This window comes from Perognathus longimembris, chromosome 16 (genome assembly GCF_023159225.1).
Source record: "Perognathus longimembris pacificus isolate PPM17 chromosome 16, ASM2315922v1, whole genome shotgun sequence".
NCBI classification, from domain to species: domain Eukaryota; kingdom Metazoa; phylum Chordata; class Mammalia; order Rodentia; family Heteromyidae; genus Perognathus; species Perognathus longimembris.
In genome coordinates this window covers 51,775,234-51,794,095 of record NC_063176.1, presented here as the reverse complement: position 1 = coordinate 51,794,095, position 18,862 = coordinate 51,775,234, and the positions used below count along the sequence as shown (strand labels likewise).

The 18,862-nt window shown below is 47.6% G+C and overlaps 2 protein-coding genes across 2 annotated transcripts in view; one reads left to right on the top strand and one right to left on the bottom strand.

The window, feature by feature from the left end:
* Prom1 (prominin 1) overlaps positions 1-12,963 on the bottom strand; it is a 72,573-nt gene extending 59,610 nt beyond the window's left edge. The window contains exons 1-2 of the mRNA XM_048364459.1: positions 12,909-12,963; positions 6,701-7,096 (exon numbers count right to left, since the gene is read on the bottom strand). Of these exons, the coding sequence (XP_048220416.1) occupies positions 6,701-6,920 (220 nt within the window). The 5' untranslated portion in view covers positions 6,921-7,096; positions 12,909-12,963. The remainder of the gene's footprint in view (positions 1-6,700; positions 7,097-12,908) is intronic.
* A 3,493-nt stretch (positions 12,964-16,456) lies between these two features.
* On the top strand, positions 16,457-16,603 carry LOC125364535 (mitochondrial import receptor subunit TOM7 homolog). Its single transcript, XM_048364129.1, has one exon. It carries the CDS (start codon positions 16,457-16,459, stop codon positions 16,601-16,603), a length of 147 nt encoding a protein of 48 aa, XP_048220086.1.
* Positions 16,604-18,862: the final 2,259 nt, after the last annotated feature.

The following is an 18,862-nucleotide window of genomic DNA, read 5'->3' as shown; positions in this document are numbered from 1 at the left end:
ACATAAGAATTGAGTCGTAAGAACTAAGTACATTAAGAAATATGAATATAAAAAGAGTATTTCCAACCTAAGTAAAGGGCTATGGGTGTGGTTTAGTGATAGAGCACTTGTTTACCATACTAGAGGATCTGAGTTTGATTCCTAGCAGCACACACATACACACACACACACACACACACACACACACACACACACACCGTCAAATTTCTATAGATTTCATAAAGCTAGTCCCAGTCACTAAGATGAAATTATCCATAGGAAAACTATAAAAAGCTCCGAGTGGTTTTGCTTTTGGTTACACTTCAAAGAAACCAAAACAAAGAAACTAAAATTATAAAGGATGTATTTTTGAGTGTGATTTATATCAGAAACACTAATTTTGAAACTTCAAACAATTAACTTATCAGCCAAACAAATTTCAAGTGCTGGCCCTACATCAAAAGATTGGGGAGTGAACGTTGAGAGCTTCTTGCTTAAAAGAACATTGCTGATTTAGCCACAATAATCAGGACAGACATAGAAAGAGAGCCACAATCCATGAAGTGAAAACTTCAAGCCAGTAGGTAAAGTATCCCATTCTTTAAGAGTTTTTAATATATTGCAGAACAAATGTCTGCCCGTTTTTGAAAGAGCTGGGCCTGCATGAATGAGTGAATTCTAGATATTGGCCATCCACACTGCCAATATTGGAAAGGGACAACCAGACAGAATCTGCCTCCTGGAGCCAAGGTTTACCGCCATCTAGAAACTGTCTTCCCGCAAGCATGAACCCCAATCTCATGTTTTACAAGTACAGTTGACTTCCCTAACCATGGAGTCTGCCCCTCTCAACTTGACCAAATGCAGATCAACCACCCATACCACACACACACACACACACACACACACACACGCACGCACACACACACACACGGCTTGGAGGAGCTGGTGATAAATAGATCTCTAGCTCTTCAGAGGCAACATGGAGAACACTGGGGAAGCCCCAAGCTTGGAGTCCCAGGACCTCCAGATCATCAGCTAGCATGGGGAGGGCCTTGACACATTCTCTCAGCCCCTGCTTCTCTGGTCACCAGCAAAATCCAAGTGGCAATGATCAGCCAAGGCTCCAAGCCAGTTGCCTGGATTGACACCCCAACTCATCCCTCCCTCACTGTGGGATCCGGCAGTTCATTCTCTCCTCTGAGCCTCAGCCCCTTCACCCATACCACCAGACATGGACAGGACCTGGTTCCTAGAGTGGATGGCTGGTCCAGATGCCCAAAAGCTGCAGGCTGACCAGGGGTGACGACACGGGGGCGGGGGGGGGGGAGAGCAATACAAAGGCACAGCTCCATTCCGTGACTGATTGGTGGCAAGGCCATTGCCAAAAAGTGTCACACGCCCTAAAAGGAACAATGCCGGGTTTGTGGGAATCAGGGACGCACTCACAGGTGTTAGGGCCCCCCCACACTGTGTGAACCCCGGCATGAGCACAGCTGTTGGGCTGGCCACCAGGCCACCCTTTGCTGGAAACTGCTTCTCCCGCTGGTATCCTATAACAAGTGGTGGCTCTCAGTGGCCCAGAACTTCGTCATGGTTACTCAGGGGGTCCATGGTTGGTGACTGGCCTGTGACTCAGAGGAAACTAGGTCCAGACTGGAAGAGGAAGAGCTCCAGGTCACGCTGAGGGAAGTTGTCCTCAGATCGATGACTTGGATGATCTGGTTCTCCACCGTTGGGGACTATGGGAGTTGGGCAGTCAGAGGTTCAGAGGAAAAGAAAGGTGTATCAAGTGTGGAAGCAGAGAGTGGAGGCAAGGGGATCCCAGAGCAAGGAGGTCCAGCCCTGGGGGTTCCTCCTTCATCCCTCTTGAATGCAGTGCAACCCAGAGGCCTGAGCTTTTCTTATCAATGCAACAGTAAGTTTCCTTAACCTCAGGGGACAGAGAGCAACACACACACACACACACACACACACACACACACACACACACATACACGGCGGGGGGGGGGGGGAGGAGAGAGAGCGCTCTTGGGCTTCCTGTACCAGCCGCAGGGCATCACTAACTCCAAGGGGAGAGATGCCCATCCTTTCTGCCCCAACCCCAGCCTCACGCACAGCAGATCCCAAGGGCTAATCAGATTAGTCAAAAATGCTCTGAGAAATAGGTCAGCCATCCTAAAAGCTAATTTCTTAAAAAAATATACCCCAACATGGTATAAGATCATTTTAGAGAATTTTATAAAACGAAAAGATGAGTTCTTTTCTGCTTGCTTCACTAGAATAGATGGACGGCAAATTTGAAAATTGTCTGTATAACAAATTTACTACCCCCACAGGAGATGGGCCCCCACCTCAGACAATCTTCTGCAGTGCCCACTTTAAATATGCAAGCACCATTAACCTTTCACACTGAGCTAAGGTGGTTCTACTTCTCTTTTTAAATTTTTTCTTTGTTCTTTGCATTTGTTTTTCCATTGTGTGTGTGTGTGTGTGTGTGTGTGTGTGTGTGTTTTAAGTTGCTTGTTCCTTTGCTTTTGTTTTGAACCTATGATGATGTCACAAGCACCACAATAAAATAAAAGAGACACAAATTACCAAAAAGGTATCTATGGGTTATGGAGTTATAACTAGTCCTAGAGACAAGAGTTCCTCAGTCTCTTGCTAGTGTGTGGTTTTTCACATGTAATCTGGTTCTAACTGACCTTTCCATTAACTATCTGTAAACAAGGGCAAAATATAGAGAAATATCTAAGTATATACTAAAATATATAAAAAGTAAACATATATAAACATGTAGTAAAAATGTGTAGAGTAAATATATAAAAATAATAGCACCAACTATGGTCATCACCCATTCCTAAGGTTTTTTGAGAAATCCAACGAGCTTATCCCAAATCAAAGAAAGGAAGAGGAAGCAAGAGCCTGTTAGATGTGTATACTCTTCCAAAGCAGTGACTGAGGTTCCATGAACAAGCAGAGCACGGAGCCCTGGCTCCTCAACCCCATTCTACTACCCAGCACCATGCCTGCCAAGCAGACACAACCCTTCCACCTCAACGCAATAAAACTGCTTTCGGGAAGGTAATTCCATAGAGCATGATCCCGAGAGGGCTGCAGTGAAGCCATTTTAATGATGCCTCTAGGAAACAACTTCATATCCCTGTGTTCCCTCCCTAACCTCGCTATCACATTTAGTTAACTCTTTCAAATACTGAAAGGATTAGTAGATACAGTCACTAAGGGGCTTGACGGGTGCCTAAGGCCCAGCTATCAACATGGGATTTTACATACATCATCTCATTTAAGTCTCCAGATCATGATTACAGTCAGAGTCCACCTAAGAGAAAAGAGCCCAGAGGTGAAATAACAGCATTGCCCACTAGGCAAAGGCAAGGGCTAAATCAAGTTCTTTGCACGTAGGGAAGGCATCCATTGGCCCCCTTCACCTTCTGCCCATTATTATCCCTTGAGACCCCTTGTGATCTATTCCACCTGCTGCCGTTAGGTTCCCCCAAACCCCAGGGGCTCTCAGAAAGCCAGGAATTTCAATAAGTGCTAGTCTAATGTGAGTCTTCCCTTGCTTCCTTGCAACTCTTCTCTCCCTAACCTTGGCCAACTTACTCTATGCACTCCTGCATCATCTACTTTTCTAAGCTGTGTCTGTATCCCATCCAACATGGCGGGCCTGCATCCGCTAATGGAATGGCATTGAGGAGGATGGGATGTGGGAAACGATGAGGTCTAGACGCTGCATAGAGGTGGAGTGCTCAAGTGGGACTTGTTCATTCATTCTCTCCTCTCTCTCTCTCTCTTTTCTCCCTTCATCCCTCCCTCCCACCCTCCCTCCCTCTAATACTAAGCCCATGTGAATGCCCAACAAGAAGACAGTGGTCTTCAAACTAGGATATGGGCCCCCAGGAGACATCAAATCACTGAGCACCTTCACCTCAGACTTTCCAGACTCCAGAATTATGAAAAATCAATGTCTGATTTTTAGCCAACCACTTGACAGAATTTTGAGATAGTATCCTGGATGAAATATGATGCTGATATCAGAAACATTGTTTTCTCCTCTCCCTACACTTCCCTCTTCCCCCTGCCAGGAAGGGCCTTCCCATGGGTATTCGGCCTTCAACAGCCTTCCTGGTTTAACCGAATGGACAAAGGATGCCTCTAAAGGTGCGGAGGGAGCTGTCTTGCTTTTGTTGCAGATGTGCATGAGACAGCCACGCCAGGTCTGAACGACTTTATTTCTTCTGCCCAAGAACTTGGCTGCACATCCTTAGCTGAAGAAAGGTCAGGTTTTTACAGGATTACAACATGGGCTTCTCTTAGCAGAGTTTCAAACTCAAAGCTTGGTAAATCATTTTGGTTGGACACAGGATATAAAATGGACAACCCCTCAGTTTGATGATAAGAATGAAAAAAAGAGTCTACACTCTGCAGTCCCTTCCTCATTCACCCCTCTACCTGTGCTAGAACCTTCCATTCAAAGCACCTCCACCCTTTCAAAGTAGAATGGACACATGCAAAATGCCTTTGATGAAAATATTATGCTATGCTTTGTTTAACATAGTAAGCTAATTAAACTAATAAATAGGAATTCCCCTTCCCTCTTTTTAAAAAAATATTTATGGAGAGGGTTGTTTTTGTTTGTTTGTTTGTTGCTCTTAGGAAGATATTGTCCCATTGTCTGTTGTCTATGGAATGTACTGGCCCCAAGTGGAAAAACCATCATTCACAATCTCAGTGTCCTATACACGGTAAAACACCCAGCAAGAACTTTGAGACTCTTCCAAAATCTAGTAACTTGGGCGAAGAGAATATTTTAAAACTGAGATGGTAGAAGAAAACCAAGGTATCATCTGTTCAATTCAATATCATACTCTTTAAGCAACTTAATATTTTTACTACCTCCCTACCCCCAAGGTAATACTATTCTGCTTTGATCTAATGGGAAAACACTGGGGAATTTCTTACAGCAAGAAAGTAAGCATTGAGGAAGGTTAAGACAGACGAGGCGAATGTTCTCACATTACACTTGATTTAAATTCTTCTGGTATTTCCTTCTACACAAACCCCTGTTGCTGAAGATCAAAACCTTAGGATATATGGTGAGATATCAGGGTATCTTGTATATCTTATAATTTAGTCATTTCTGTGAAGAATTAACACTGTGTCCCTTGGAAAGTCTGAGATGCCTTCCCACCAAATCTAGAGGCACAGCACCTAGAAAGAGATTGTGGGATTAACTAATTATGGAATATGATTTAGCTGGAGATAGGGGAAGCATCTTCCTCATCTCTGGGAAGACACTGCTATGAACTCATACTGAACAACTGAATTCTTTGCTTTGCATATATTTAAAAAGAAGACTAAAATACAAACCACTGAGAGTTACTTGTTTGATTAGTGATACTCATAATAAGTCTACAAGTAAACTAAGAGATACCTATTCAAGACATCGAAACTGTAGTCAGCATTGATAAATAAACTCAGCAGACTTTCTACTTTTGTCCTTGAGATTTCCAAGTGTAGACTTTTAACAGTGGGCACACTAGCCCAGGAGCCTCTTCAGTGACAATCTACCAGGATAATTTATTCTTTATATTGACACTTAGAAACAAAATTAACAGTCACATGGCAAATGGATGTAAAAATAAAAGTCAATACAAATGTAACTTAATGAAACTATAAACTTCTTATACTATAAATAAGTGATGAGGGTCACGAAATCGATTTTGTCTCTGTCTCTCACACACCAAATATACACATACAAACACAAATAAGCCTCTTATAAACAGCAGCTGACTACCTAAGAAAAACAATAAGGCCACTACAAATTCACTACACATTTTATAATGAATGATAGTATTCAAATCTCTGTTGTTTAAAACGCCAGCTTATGAGAGATCTAATATAAAGCAAATTCTTTGAAAATACATGGATCCCCTGTAAAAACTAATGTAAAAAAAAAAAAGTAGCTGCCAAACTCCAGTGGCAGATAGTTCCCACAGAGGATTTTTATGTTCACGGCCCTGTTCCTTTGATCACACAGTTCAGAGCGCTTCAGAGTATAGACGGGCAAGATAAAGACAAGCAAGAAGGCCAAAGTGGAAAACCATACCATGTACAAAGAACAATAACAGTGCACCCTACTATTCCAGAAGGGACTACCCCCTCCTTATACCCAAACTGTAAGCATCACAGCAACTGTATAAATCCTGTAAAGGAGAGCACAGTCCTTGCCCCAAGCAATGAGAAAAGCACAGTTTGTGGGGCGGCAGAAAAAAGAGAGCTAAATTTTTAAGTGACAACATGAGGCCAGGTAAATACTAGATAATTATTAACTCCTCATTCCACCACTTGAGAACTTTCATTTACCCCAACTTTCCCCTTTGGTATGTGCTTTCGAATAATTCACTGTTGAAAACAAAACAACACGTACGTTAAAGAATGAGAAAACTAACACTAGCCGCCGAGTTTGATTCCTTCTGTCTTAGTCAATTTCCTGCCACCCTCATTAACTTCATAGGAAGGTCTAGCTTAGTATTTTCTTCTTGTTTTCTTTTTTTTTTTTCCCTTCTCTTGTGCAAGCAATCATTTGAACCTTGTATTATGAAATGCTGAATCTATTCCATATGGACCGCACCATTCTCAGGAAACAAGGCTGTGGGTATGGCGAGACCTTGCATCTTGCCCCAGGATGGACACTTACCGACTGGGAAATCGTGGGGCTGCACCACATGAAGGAAGAGACCCACCACTTGGAAAAGGAAACTGATAGGCCCAGCTTCATAGTTGTCTTGTGTCTCATACTTGATCGGGGGCAACTCATAATCGAAAGCTCCAGGAGAGGATGTGGACACAGGCTGCCCTCCGGAAATGGTCTTTGTATAGAGCCCCAGCAGCAGTAGGATGCCAAGTAGAAGGGCCATGGCTAGCACGATCCTCCAAGCATGAGGTAGCTTCTGGAAGTCCTGAGGAAGACCAGTCTTCCTGTGTAGAGGAGGCCCTGAGGGCCCTGGACCTGCAGGTTCCTCTGCTCCCTGGTTGCTGGCTGGCAGCACAGAAGTACCTTCTCCAAGAGGGTCATTCACTCAAAGCACCATCCCTGGCAGGAAGAGAATGAAGCAAAGAGTCACTAACAGATGACCTGCTTGCACCAGGATCTGCCCTGGGGAGCAGCTTTAGAGCCAGCCCTTGGGCCTAATCCCCTAGATAAAACCAGACAGAGTCTGTCCCAGAGCTTCAGGCGAGGAGCTGAGCAGGAAGCTAGGACCCAGAGGAGCTCTTTCCGAGCACAGATCCTATCCAGGTTCAGCAAACATCTGGTAAAGTTCAGAGAGCTATATGGCTCTGTGGTCTAAGGATCTAATGCTCCCCGTGTAGTAACGATATTCCAGGCACTATTCTGTATGATTTTTAAGGCAGAATCCCACTTCACTGAGGAGAAACTTGAGACAGAAAGAATGTTGGTAACCTGCCCAGGGTTACAGATGATGAACAACGGGGCCAGAATTCAAAACAACAGCTCACCTTCAGGACCCAAGGTGTCCAGGAAACACTAGGCCCTGACTCATGACAGTACTCACGATAGCTCAGCCTTAGAGGCCCCGGGCCCTCCTACCCCCATTCTTCTGCAATGGATTAGATGCTTGTTTTCCCTCCAAATCTTGTTCTCATTCTGGGAATATATCTTTATTCTATTTATATGTTCACTGATCTCATGTCTAATAGACCTACAAAAGCCCATCACAAGGCAAGGCAAGGTACACGGTGTCTGTACTCAGCAGGTATGTGATAACTGAATATAAGGAACGAGGAAATTGAAATATCTGAAATCCTCAACGATTTCATGAGACCAGATTGATGGCTATACAACCAGAAGTCAGATCTGGAATTTGTTCCCTGGCTCTTCCTCGCTCTGTCAGGGTTCAGGAACACCTGTGATTTTTTTTTTAATAGTAGATAATTTCAAGGGAAGTAGAATATGTATGCCCTTAAAATGCACACTGTAGCGGGGCACTAGTGGCCCATGCCTGTAATCCTAGCCATCCAGGAGGCTGATATTTGAGGATTGTGGTTTGAAGGCAGCCTGAGCAAGAAAGTCCATGAGACTCTTATCTCCAAGTAACTACCAAAACAGCCAGAAGTGGAACTGTGACTCAAGTGGTAGAGGGTTAGCCTTGAGCAAAAACAGCTCAGAGGGCAGTACACAGGTCGAATTCAAGCCCTAGGACTGGCACAACACACACACACACACACACACACACACACACACACTAAGAAAATGACACATTTTACAATGAGCCAAAGGACTTACTGCCTATCTTCTAAATCAAAGGGGTTCTAGACAAGAAGAGAGATTATTCTGTGAGCTATTTCAGTGAAGATGTTAATTCATATCTAATCCCTTATGACACTACCTCCTCTTCCAAGTGCCATCCCACAGAGCTACAGAGTTAACTCTTAAACTGCCTTTTGCAGATTGTGAACTGCTCCAGCTCACCTCCTGGCTCCCTGGGTCCCATCTTAGTAACCCACTACAGTTCAGTAGAGCCTCTACCACACTCACAACATGAGCTAGGATCCTGGTGATCGGACCCAAAGGGCTCCTCTTTGGAAGGTCACCCCCATACACACACCCCACTCACACCTTAGCTAGTTCATTGCTGAAGCATAGGCAGGGAGTTAAGCAGGACCACAGCGGTCAGAAGGATTAAAGGCTCAACTGTTGAACAAGACGTGCACTTCCTGGTAAAGCTGCCAAGTCACAGGCAGTCATAGAAAGAACTATCCCTGGAGAGCTATGCATACACAAACCTCCTAATTCCCCCAGTGAGAACACAGAAGGGAAATCAACCCCAAAGGACATGAAATAGCCCTGCTCAACCATGGTCAGGGCAGAGCATCCAAAGCCTACATGGCCAAAAGAAGTGGTACGTTCAGATTTCTTTCCATCTTGCTCCAAAATACAGGTCTCTTTTAAATACTCTTTTTAAGGACATTTTGACCTAATAATAAAATCTTAAGAATTATCAAGTCCTAGATAACTGTTGAAAGGAGGAACTTTTCCTCTACATTTTAATGTCTTCCCCCAAAGAGAAGTTGTTGGAATCCCCTTTAATTCTCAGGAGCCACTGCTAGTGGCTCAAGGAGCCACCAGAATAAAATCCAGGACCACTCTAGTGACCAAAATGTCTATCTGCATACAATAGTGTTTACTTACAAGGTGAATGACTGAACTTAATTTGTGGAATGAGGCTCAGTACTCTGTATAGTTTTATTGGCATATATTAAATTACAAGTGAGGGATTTCATTATGACATCTCCATACATCCATTTGGATCCTATTACCCCCTGTACTCTTTCTTATCCATCCTTTGTCCTCTCCCTCTCTTTTCTTTTCCAGCTCCTTAGTAGTCTCCCTCGTTCTTTCATGAGCTTGGTTGCTTGTTTCGTATTGAGAGGAGACATGTGATCATTACTCTGTGGCACTGTCTTCTTTCACTTAACATGCTGCTCTCCAGTTCCATTCACTTCCCAGCAAATGTCATCATTTCACGTTCTACTCATCTCATCTGTATTTTTAAAGAAGTACTTTGGAAGTGACTGCTTCTAAAACCAGCAGACACTTGAGAAGCATCACTGCGCCTGGAATACCCACTTGGACAACTCATGTCACCTGTCCCCGACTCTCCAGGCTTCCCAGGCTAAAGCGGAAGACGGCAGATGCAAAGCAAAAGTTTCCCCCACAGTCTTCTCATACCATGTGAATCTTTCCTATTGCAGCAACCAGGGGGGCGGTGTGTGTGGGGAGAACCCTGAGTTCCTTAGTAACCCCATAGCCTAGTACATATTAGACAACTAATGTAACTGCTGAAATGAAATGAAGGAGGAAGCGGGAGGGATACTTAGTACAAAATGGTCATCTTTACCTCTGAAGTTGTGCCAAGCATTTATGAGTTAGATGGCTTCTATCCTGCCTTGGGAGCACTTGTACTGTCTCCTCAACCCAGACAGTAGATGGTCTGGCTTTCCTTGCTGGCACTCGCGGCAGGACAACTGGTTTACCATTCTGGGGAATAGGCTTTCCTCTTAAACAAGTCCTGGTCAACAAGGGCGTCTCACCGTGCTCCAGGGCTCCCCCTACCTGATGGGGGCAGCTTGACAGTTTCCATTCCAAACCCACTGAATTCAAACAGGCAAAGGGGCCCGAGAAGGTCACCTTTAAGCAAACACCTCACGTGATTCTGAATCTGCCGTTTGGAGAACCTCATCTCAGCACACACTGGCAGATCGGGTGACTGTCCAGTTTCATACTGTTTTGTCTTTTGTTGATGGGAATTTCTCAATTTTTTCTTGTTTCAAAAGGATCTCTGCGGCAGATGTTTCGTCATTTGCGGTGCTTCTTTGGGAGTATGAGAACTAACTTCCGAGTCTTGTGAGAGACAGCCCTGCCTTTCACTGTGAGGCCAGCTGGGATGCCAAATAAGTAGAGGAGGTTGTGTACCTGGCTGGATCCCTCCCATGCTTGCTACTGGGCCTGGGGCACACACTGCAGCCCGAGGGTTCTAATTGATTTAGCCATGAGGCTGGCAGTAGTCACTTCCAGTGTCCCCTGCCCCCCCCCCCACTAGCTACATACTATTGAAGGAGCCCGTGGGACACATGTCCTGGGTACCTCAGTCTGACTAAGCCCGGCTTCTGCCCCGTGGCTTTCCTGCTATGTCTGGAAGCCACGGTACCCATCTTTTCAGGAAGCCCTTCTTCTGCAAAAACAGTGTTAGCGACGTATGCAACTGTAATCCCTCTAGTCACCTTTATTACCACAATTTAAAAAATTGGGGGAAAAAAAGAGTTAGCTTGCATTATGTTTATAACAAAGCATCCTGATCCTGAAATCTCTAGAAGCCACTATTGGCTCTGGCAAAACCTATTTCCTTCCTATTTTAAGCAAAACAGTGTCTTATTTGTTTGGACATTTTTGTTATTGCTTTTCAACTTGTCCTTTAGTGAACTTGGACACTAGGACAAACAGAAATAGTCCTGTATAGGAATCATAAGGAAGTCCATAAAAACATTTATGAGACACATAAAGAAAAACAGAACTAAAGGGCACCCCGCTTGGTAGACACCAGCCCAAGCTTTGAAGACAGGGCAGGATCTCTGGTCTGGCCAAGCAACTCGGTGGGTGACAATGGCAGTTGCATACATTCTCCAGCCCCTGCTGTGTCGTCTGTCAGGTGAAGCGTTCCCCTAGCGTGGGCAGATTGGCGGGCTCACGGGGAGAGCAGGTGGCCCACAGCTTGGGGGTCCACACTGGGCTCCTAGGACAAGGAGTCAACTCACAAATAAAAAGGGGGCAGGGACGTTTGTGAGATGCGGATCCCCCAAAGCCAGAAGTTGGGGGGGGGGGCTGTTGCTCTAGTTGTAGATGGCCAGCCTTGAGTGAAAAAGCTAAGAGGGCAGTGCCCAGGCAGAGAGGGAGGGAGAGAGAGAGAGAGAGAGAGAGAGAGAGAGAGAGAGAGAGAGAGACAGACAGACAGACAGACAGACAGACAGACAGACACAGAGGGAGAGAGGAGAGAGAGATACAGAGAAAGAGAGAGAGAGAGGAGAGAGAGAGATACAGACAGAGAGAGAGAGAGAGAGAGAGAGAGAGAGAGAGAGAGAGAGAGAGAGAGATCACAATCCTGAACTCGCTTTCACAAAAGTCAACATTCGCCCCCAAGAAAGCCGGGGAACTTGGTCGGCATGGCCACGGAGAGGTCGGTGTCTTCCGCGGGTTCTGGAAGCAGCCCGTGGCCGCCGGGAGCGAGGTTGGCTTTCCCGCCAGCCCAGCGCCGGGCCCGCGCCCCCCTGACCCCGGCTCCCCCCGGCTCCCCCCCGGCTCCCCCCCGGCTCCCCCCGGCTCCCCCCGGCTCCCCGGCCTCTCCGAGCTCCGGGACACAAAAGAACGCGCGGCCCGGCGGCGGCGCGCGGGGCCCGGAGACTCCAGGCATCCGCCGCCGCCCGGGGGAGTGGGGGACCCGAGCGCGTCGGGGCCGGTTCCCTTCCCGCACACCACCCCCTCCACACCCCGCACCCCGGCTTGAGCTGGGCACGGCTGGCGGGGCGCTCCCGCCAGGGAGAAGGGGACGCGGGGCTCTGCTCCCCGCCACTCCAGCCCCGGGGACACGGATCGCGAGTCCGCGCTCCCCTTTGTGTCCAGCGCTCGGCGCGAGCGGGCTCCGTGCGCCCTGGGAGCCCCGCGTCTCCATTCCCGCCCCCCCCCCCAAAGCCTGCAGCCTCCCGAGCCGGGCAGCCAGCTCGCCGCGCGGAGACGGGGTGCTCTCCAGCCAGGGCTGCGTGCGCGCCCCAACCGCCACGGGGGGACGGTTCCCGCGGGGCCCCCCACGGCCGGGTCGGTTGCGCAGCGCATTCCACGTGGCCCTGGGCGCGCTGCGCCGTGGGGTTCGGCACCCCCGCCCCGTCCCTCCCCCCCCCACGGCCGGCCACCAAGTTGCCCTTCAGGCCCAGGAAGTTTCCCAGCCCCGGGGAGAGCCTCCCCTCGGCCCGCTGCACCCCAGCCCGCGGCCTGGGGGCGGGAGGGTGGCTTGCACGACCCACTCGAGCCACAGAACCTGGGGAGCCTCCCCCCGCCCAGCCGCGGGTCCCCAAAGACGATGGACGCAAGATCCAAGCGGCGTGGCGCGGGCCACCTCCCCGGGAAAAGTTTGTGCGCTCCAGCGGACTCTCCCACAAGATCCGGGGATCCCCTCCGTGGCGGGGCACCCGCCACCCCGCGGCTCGCCCAGCTCCCCCGGCCGCGGCCCGGGCTGCGGCGGCCACCTGCTGCGGAACCCACGGAGGAGAACGGGAGCTAGCGCCTCCGCTCCCCACAAACGGGGTGCGCGGAGCCCCCAGCTGGGGCTACTCACCGCTCGCCGCGCTCGCGCTCCGGCGCCCGCCCGCTCCCCGGCTCGGGCTCGGGAAGGATTGCACACTGGGCTTCCGAGACCACCGGGGTGGCGGCCGCAGACCCCGCCCCCGGCCCCGCCCGCCCGGACCCCGGGGCCCGGCGCTCCGGATGCCTCCCCCCCCCCCCCCCCCCCGCTCCTGGGCTGGGTGCTTTGAACGTGCCGGCGTCGGACCGCGGAGAAGCCTGCTGAGCTCGTGGCCAGAGGCCGGGGCTGGACCCAGTGAGTCATTAAACCTGCAACTCTGGAAACACTGGACGCGCGGAGCAGCTGGGCCACTGCCACCCGGACCTGGCTAGCTCATCTTCCCTGTCGTGAGACCTTCCTTCCTCCCTCCCTCCCTTCCTTCCTTCCTTCCTTCCTTCCTTCCTTCCTTCCTTCCTTCCTTCCTTCCTTCCTTCCTTCCTTCCTTCCTTCCTTCCCTCCGTCCGTCCCTCCCTCTCCCTTCTCCCTTCTCTCCTCCCTCTCCTCTCTCCTCTCTCTCTCCCCTCTCTCTTCCCTCCTCTCTCTCTCCCCTCTCTCTCTTCCCTCTTCTCTCTCTCCCCTCTGTCTCTCTCTGTCTCTCCTCCCTCTCTCTGTCTCTCTGTCTCTCTGTCTCTGTCTGTCTGTCTGTCTGTCTGTCTCTCTCTCTCTCTCTCTCTCCTCTCTCTCTCTCTCTCTCTCTCTCTCTCTGCCCCTCTTTTCCCGGCGTCTCTCTTTTGTGTTGGTCCTGGAGCTTGACCTCTGGGCTCTGTCCCTGAGATTTGGGGGTTTTCTTTTGCTCGAAGCTAGTGCTCTACCACTGGAGCCTAAGGCTCCATTCCCAGCTTCCTGTGGTCAATTGGAGACACGATTCTCAGGGATGTTCTTGCCTGGGCTGCCTTTGAACCGCGGTCCTAAGATGTGAGGCGTGAGCCACAGCACCCAGCTAAGCTCCTTTCGGGTCCCATCTGGCCTCCTTCCCCGGCCGGGCTCGGTCTGTGGACGGCAGCCACGCCCCCGACAGGGGCCGCCTGGCCCGGCTCCGGTCTCCCGCGGCCGCCTCCCAAGGCGTTGGGCTTAGAGCCCGGGGCACCGGGCAGCTCCGAGCTTGCCTGGCGCGCTTGAGGCCGGCCCTGCGCACGATCCCCAGCCCCTCTCCCTCCCCTCGCGTGCGCCAACCACAGTGCCTAGTTACTGGAATCTAAAGAAGCACTCGCTCCCATGGATACACCCTAGCATCCTTCCTGCGGGGCCTTCCCAAGACTCTGAGGAGCTTCCCGCTGGGGGCTCAGCTGAATGGTGGAAACCTGACCGAAGTAGACACCCCTTCTAACTGTCCTCACCAAGTGGTAGGGTGGAATCTACAGTTCACCAACTCCTAGCTGAAGTTGAGAATCTGGAGGCCCCTTCCATCCACCTTCATCCCTTACTCAACCAAATATCCTATGTATTGTATGAGGTACCCTAAATAATCAAGACATGGTTTAAAGGACAAGGAAGGATTACAGAGGTTGTATGTGAATATTTTGCCATTTTATAGAATTGAGACTACTTTCTGACAGGGAAATTAAAATGGGGGGGGGAAATGGGGGGGGGAGTGAAGCATATTCAGGACCCTGGCTAACTTCCAGTAATTATTCAATGAATGTGTTATGGATAGCTAGATGGACTATGGAAGGATGGAAGACAGAAGATAGGAGGACCTGTGTGCAGATGATTGGTGGGGAAGTTGCCTCTTTAGCTTCTTTTCCTTGCCACAGGATCTAGCACAAAACAAGTACCAGGCAAAGAAAAAAGCTGGGTTTGGTTTGAAGGTTTAAATTCACTATGAATGTGCATATTTCCTGGACGAGAAGTGACAGTTCTCTGAAAACTACTCCAGGACAAGGGATTTGAGTCAGATCTGCTATTTGTCCCCTGTCCAGAGGGCAGCACATCCTAACCTGTCTCAGGGTTTGATCCTGCTCCCATCTTATCACTGTGACACTGGCTGCTTGATCTCTCTGAAAACCAGCTTCTTTTATCTCCACAGTAAAGACATTAGGGTTCCTAGCTCTTTCCCTACCTAATAATATAAACGGTAGTAATAGCATAAGAAAGCAGCAACACTTAATGAGAATCGTGTCTCCAGTTGGCCACAGGAAGCTGGGAATGGAGCCCTAGGCTCCAGTGGTAGAGCAGCAGGTTGGGGGATTTGTGGTGAGCCCGTGTGACCTGCATTCAAGCCCAGAGCTGCCCTGCAGTGCCTGTGACTCCCAGTGCCCCCCGAGAACAGGAAAACCTCGGGAGCCACCACCACATCAGACTGAGATGGTTCACCCTCTGTTCGAATGCAGGGCACTAACGCTTCGACTGTTGTCATGCACTGTAATGTCTTATCCTAGCATCTAGTCCACCTGAGTCTTTGTAGGTATTCAATAAGCAAGAATGAATGAACAGAACAACAATCTTAATACCCAGTGACAAGACCTAACCATTTGTTCTGTTTCACTGTTTTCATTCATTGCAATGTCTTATCCTAACATCTATTCCCCCTGGGGCCATTGTGGATATTCAATAAGTAAAAATGAATAAACAGAACGCTATCTTAATAATCAGTGGTAGGGCATCTAGTAACAAGACCTAACAATTTGTTCTGTTTATCTTGAAGCCCTAATCCCACAGTCCTGATATTTAGCTCAACTACATTTCTATGTCATTTATTATACACAAGGCCAGTAGGAATGACATTTATTTGCATTCACACACTCAGAGCCAAAGAGGCAAAAAATGAGGTCTTCCTGAAATGCTGCCCAAACGAAGTCTACAAGTGAGTTGCCATGCCATTCCAGAAGCACACAGGACGAAGAGCTAGGAGAATCTCTCAGGTGCTGCTGCTCTCTGCCAGGGGGGTCCCTGCAGGTTCCTAATCTTCAGGTCCTCGTGAGTGCAACGCTTGTGTTCAATGACATGTTGGGACTGCTGGCAGCCGTTTAGGAAGTCACAGATAGGGGAGATTTTCATTCTTGAGTAAGAGATTTGGGACAGCATTGAGTTAACTCATATTGGATAAAACAGTCAACTATAATAGGAAAATTATTTCAGTATAGGGATAAGAAATTTAAATTTCAATACAACTTAGAAAGGTTGTATGGTTTTAGAACTGAAGCACTGGGCTTGGGATGTAGATCCAAAATATATACTTAGCATATCCAAAGTCCTGGGTTTGATCTCTAGCACACAAAAAAGAAAGAAGGAAAGAAAGGAGGAAGGGAAGAGGGAAGGAGGGAAAGAAGGAAGGAAAGAAGAAAGGATGGTGAGGGTGGCCAGACAAAAAATTTCTTATTGTTAGATTCTATAAAAGATAGTAGTTTAAATTTTGGTAAGATATTTAAATGAAGGCTTTATTTTTTTTCCAGTCACTAAGATGAAAACAAAATAGGTTCATAAGTGCTTGATTTTAGAACCTGACAATTTCTACCGTGAATTATTATGCTCAAAACATGCAATGCTGTTTTTTCTGTTTCCTATGCATTCACTTCCATGAGGGTCCTTGATAAAGTGTCGCCATGGTGAAGCTGAGTAAAGAGGCAAAGTCAAGGCTACAGCAGCTCTGCACACCCTGGGACTTTATTCCTCTCTTCATTTACCTGGGATTTGAGAGGGATGCAGATGGAATACCGGAACCTGATCTTTTGAGTCTCCACTGGAAATGAAGGATTGTTGGGTCATCTAGATTTAGAAATCATCATCAGACAGGCACAACATGGAAATACACTTAATCTGCCTAGGAGAAGGAATTGTATCTCATGCAGAAGGCCACTAATTAATTAGGATTCTTCTCCAATGTACCTAAGGCAGAGACTTATGTATGATCAACTGTAGCTCAATAGACATTTTAACAATGAAAATAATAGCAATAATGTTGTGGAGGGTTTGGAGGGTTTTTTGTTTTTTGTTTTTTGTTTTTTTGGCAGTCATGGGGTTTGAACTTGGAGTCTGGGTGCTGTCCCGAGCAATTTTGCTAAAGGCTAGCACTTTACCACTTTGAGTCATAGCACCACTTCTGGTTTCCTGGTGGTTAATTGAAGATAAGCATCTCATGAACTTTCCTGCCCAGGCTGACTTTGAACTGTGATCCTCAGATCTCAGCCACCTGAGTAGCTAGTATTGCAGCTATGAGCCACCAGCACCTGGCTGCAATAATATTTTTGGATGTCTAGCACACACAGCTGTGTGGCCCTCTCCCGAAAGAATGGCATTGTCTTAGCACTGCCAGGAAGAGAGGGAGAAAGGAAGAGAAGGGTCAGGGGAAGGTTGAACAGTTTCGTGCAAGCCAGGGTGCTCCTGTAAATGTTTCACCTCATGATTTCCTGTTCTTCTGGCTTTCACCACCCGCCACCTCTGGATTGAAATGCCAAAAACAACATTGCTTGTGTTTTAATAACCTAATGCCAACAAAACGTTCTTTTTGTTCTTTGAGCACCTTCTGGTAGGATCTGGAACTCATCCATCGAGACCATTCCACACTGATTCAAAGGCAGGGAAGGAAAATGCTATCCTGCTTAATTTGGGGGGCGGGGGGAGGAGGAAGAGCTAGATGGAACCAGACAATACAGTGAGTCAAGGTAGGATTCTGAATGTGAAAAGTTGGAGGGAAGTTGAAACACACTTAGCTCCAGTTGATGGGGCAGGTGTGAATACATTTCTGTTCAGTCTGTCTGCCATCAGTTACTGTTTGAAATGAGTGCCTTGTCTGTAGAGCTGGCTTTCATCGGAGCCATTCTTCCCCACATCATTTTTAACATGCACTAAGTCAATGGGGCTTTCTCATAGGCCTTTAGTTACCAATGGAGGAAATGAGAGCTGCAGAAAGGAAGGGAATAATAAAAAGAGAGGGCACCCCACCTTTTCACAGGAAGATGGGGCTCCCCCAAATGAGGCCTCTTCACCTAATTTTATCATTTGTGATTCAGAAAAGGTTCAGTTATCACCACTTTCAGCCAGAAACTTGTAATTCAGACACACAATAGCACAACTTCCATCTATGCTAAGCTGTGTGTCACTCTTCCCGCAATAGTTACCATGATTACCTTCTTCTAAAGAATAATTTTCTCTCCCCTTCCTCCTCCCAAAGCACTGACAAGATTTACACCTATTAAAAAGTATTCATTTCAGATTCCTGATTGCCTGTATAAATGTCTGTCCTTCAAATAACTCTTTGAACCAATCCAGTCATAATATCTGTGTGGTCTAATTTTTGTTTTTGTCTTTTACTCAATTCTTTTTTTTTTTTTTTTGGCCAGTCCTTGGACTCAGGGCCTGAGCACTGTCCCTGGCTTCTTCCCGCTCAAGGCTAGCACTCTGCCACTTGAGCCACAGCGCCACTTCTGGCCGTTTTCTGTATATGTGGTGCTGGGGAATCGAACCTAGGGCCTCATGTATCCGAGGCAGGCACTCTTGCCACTAGGCTATATCCCCAGCCCTTTTACTCAATTCTTTACACCGTTGTTCACTATATATTTGCATGGGAGTCATGATTTCAACTCCTTGGAAAATCACAGTGTAGGAGCTCAAACAGGGCTCAACATCCCCAGGGAGATAAATAGGATGTTTTAACTATTCAATGGATTCTTAAATTAAATGCAGGAAAGGTGAAATCCACAGTTACCACTAACCCTTTCAAGAGTCTTTAACATTGACCTGGAATTGGATCCGCAGGTTCTTTGCAGGAATAAAAATGCTACAAGTTACTCACAAAAGGTTTCTGCCCATTGTTCTTTTAACTCTCAAAAAAAAAAAAAAAAAAACTCCATTAAGAGCACTTTCGCTCAACTTCTAAGCAACTGCTGGAGACAAAGGGAAATATTAGGAGAGCTAGATTCCAATGAGCTCCTTTCGGTCATTGAGAATACATGATGATTTGTTATTTCTTTTTAATGAGCAAACATGAAGGGGCTTTTTGTTCTCTTTGT

What these genes read in the sequence shown, in the direction of transcription:
- LOC125364535 (XM_048364129.1), top strand. Translation starts at nt 16,457, where the DNA reads ATGGTGAAGCTGAGTAAAGAGGCAAAGTCAAGGCTACAGCAGCTCTGC.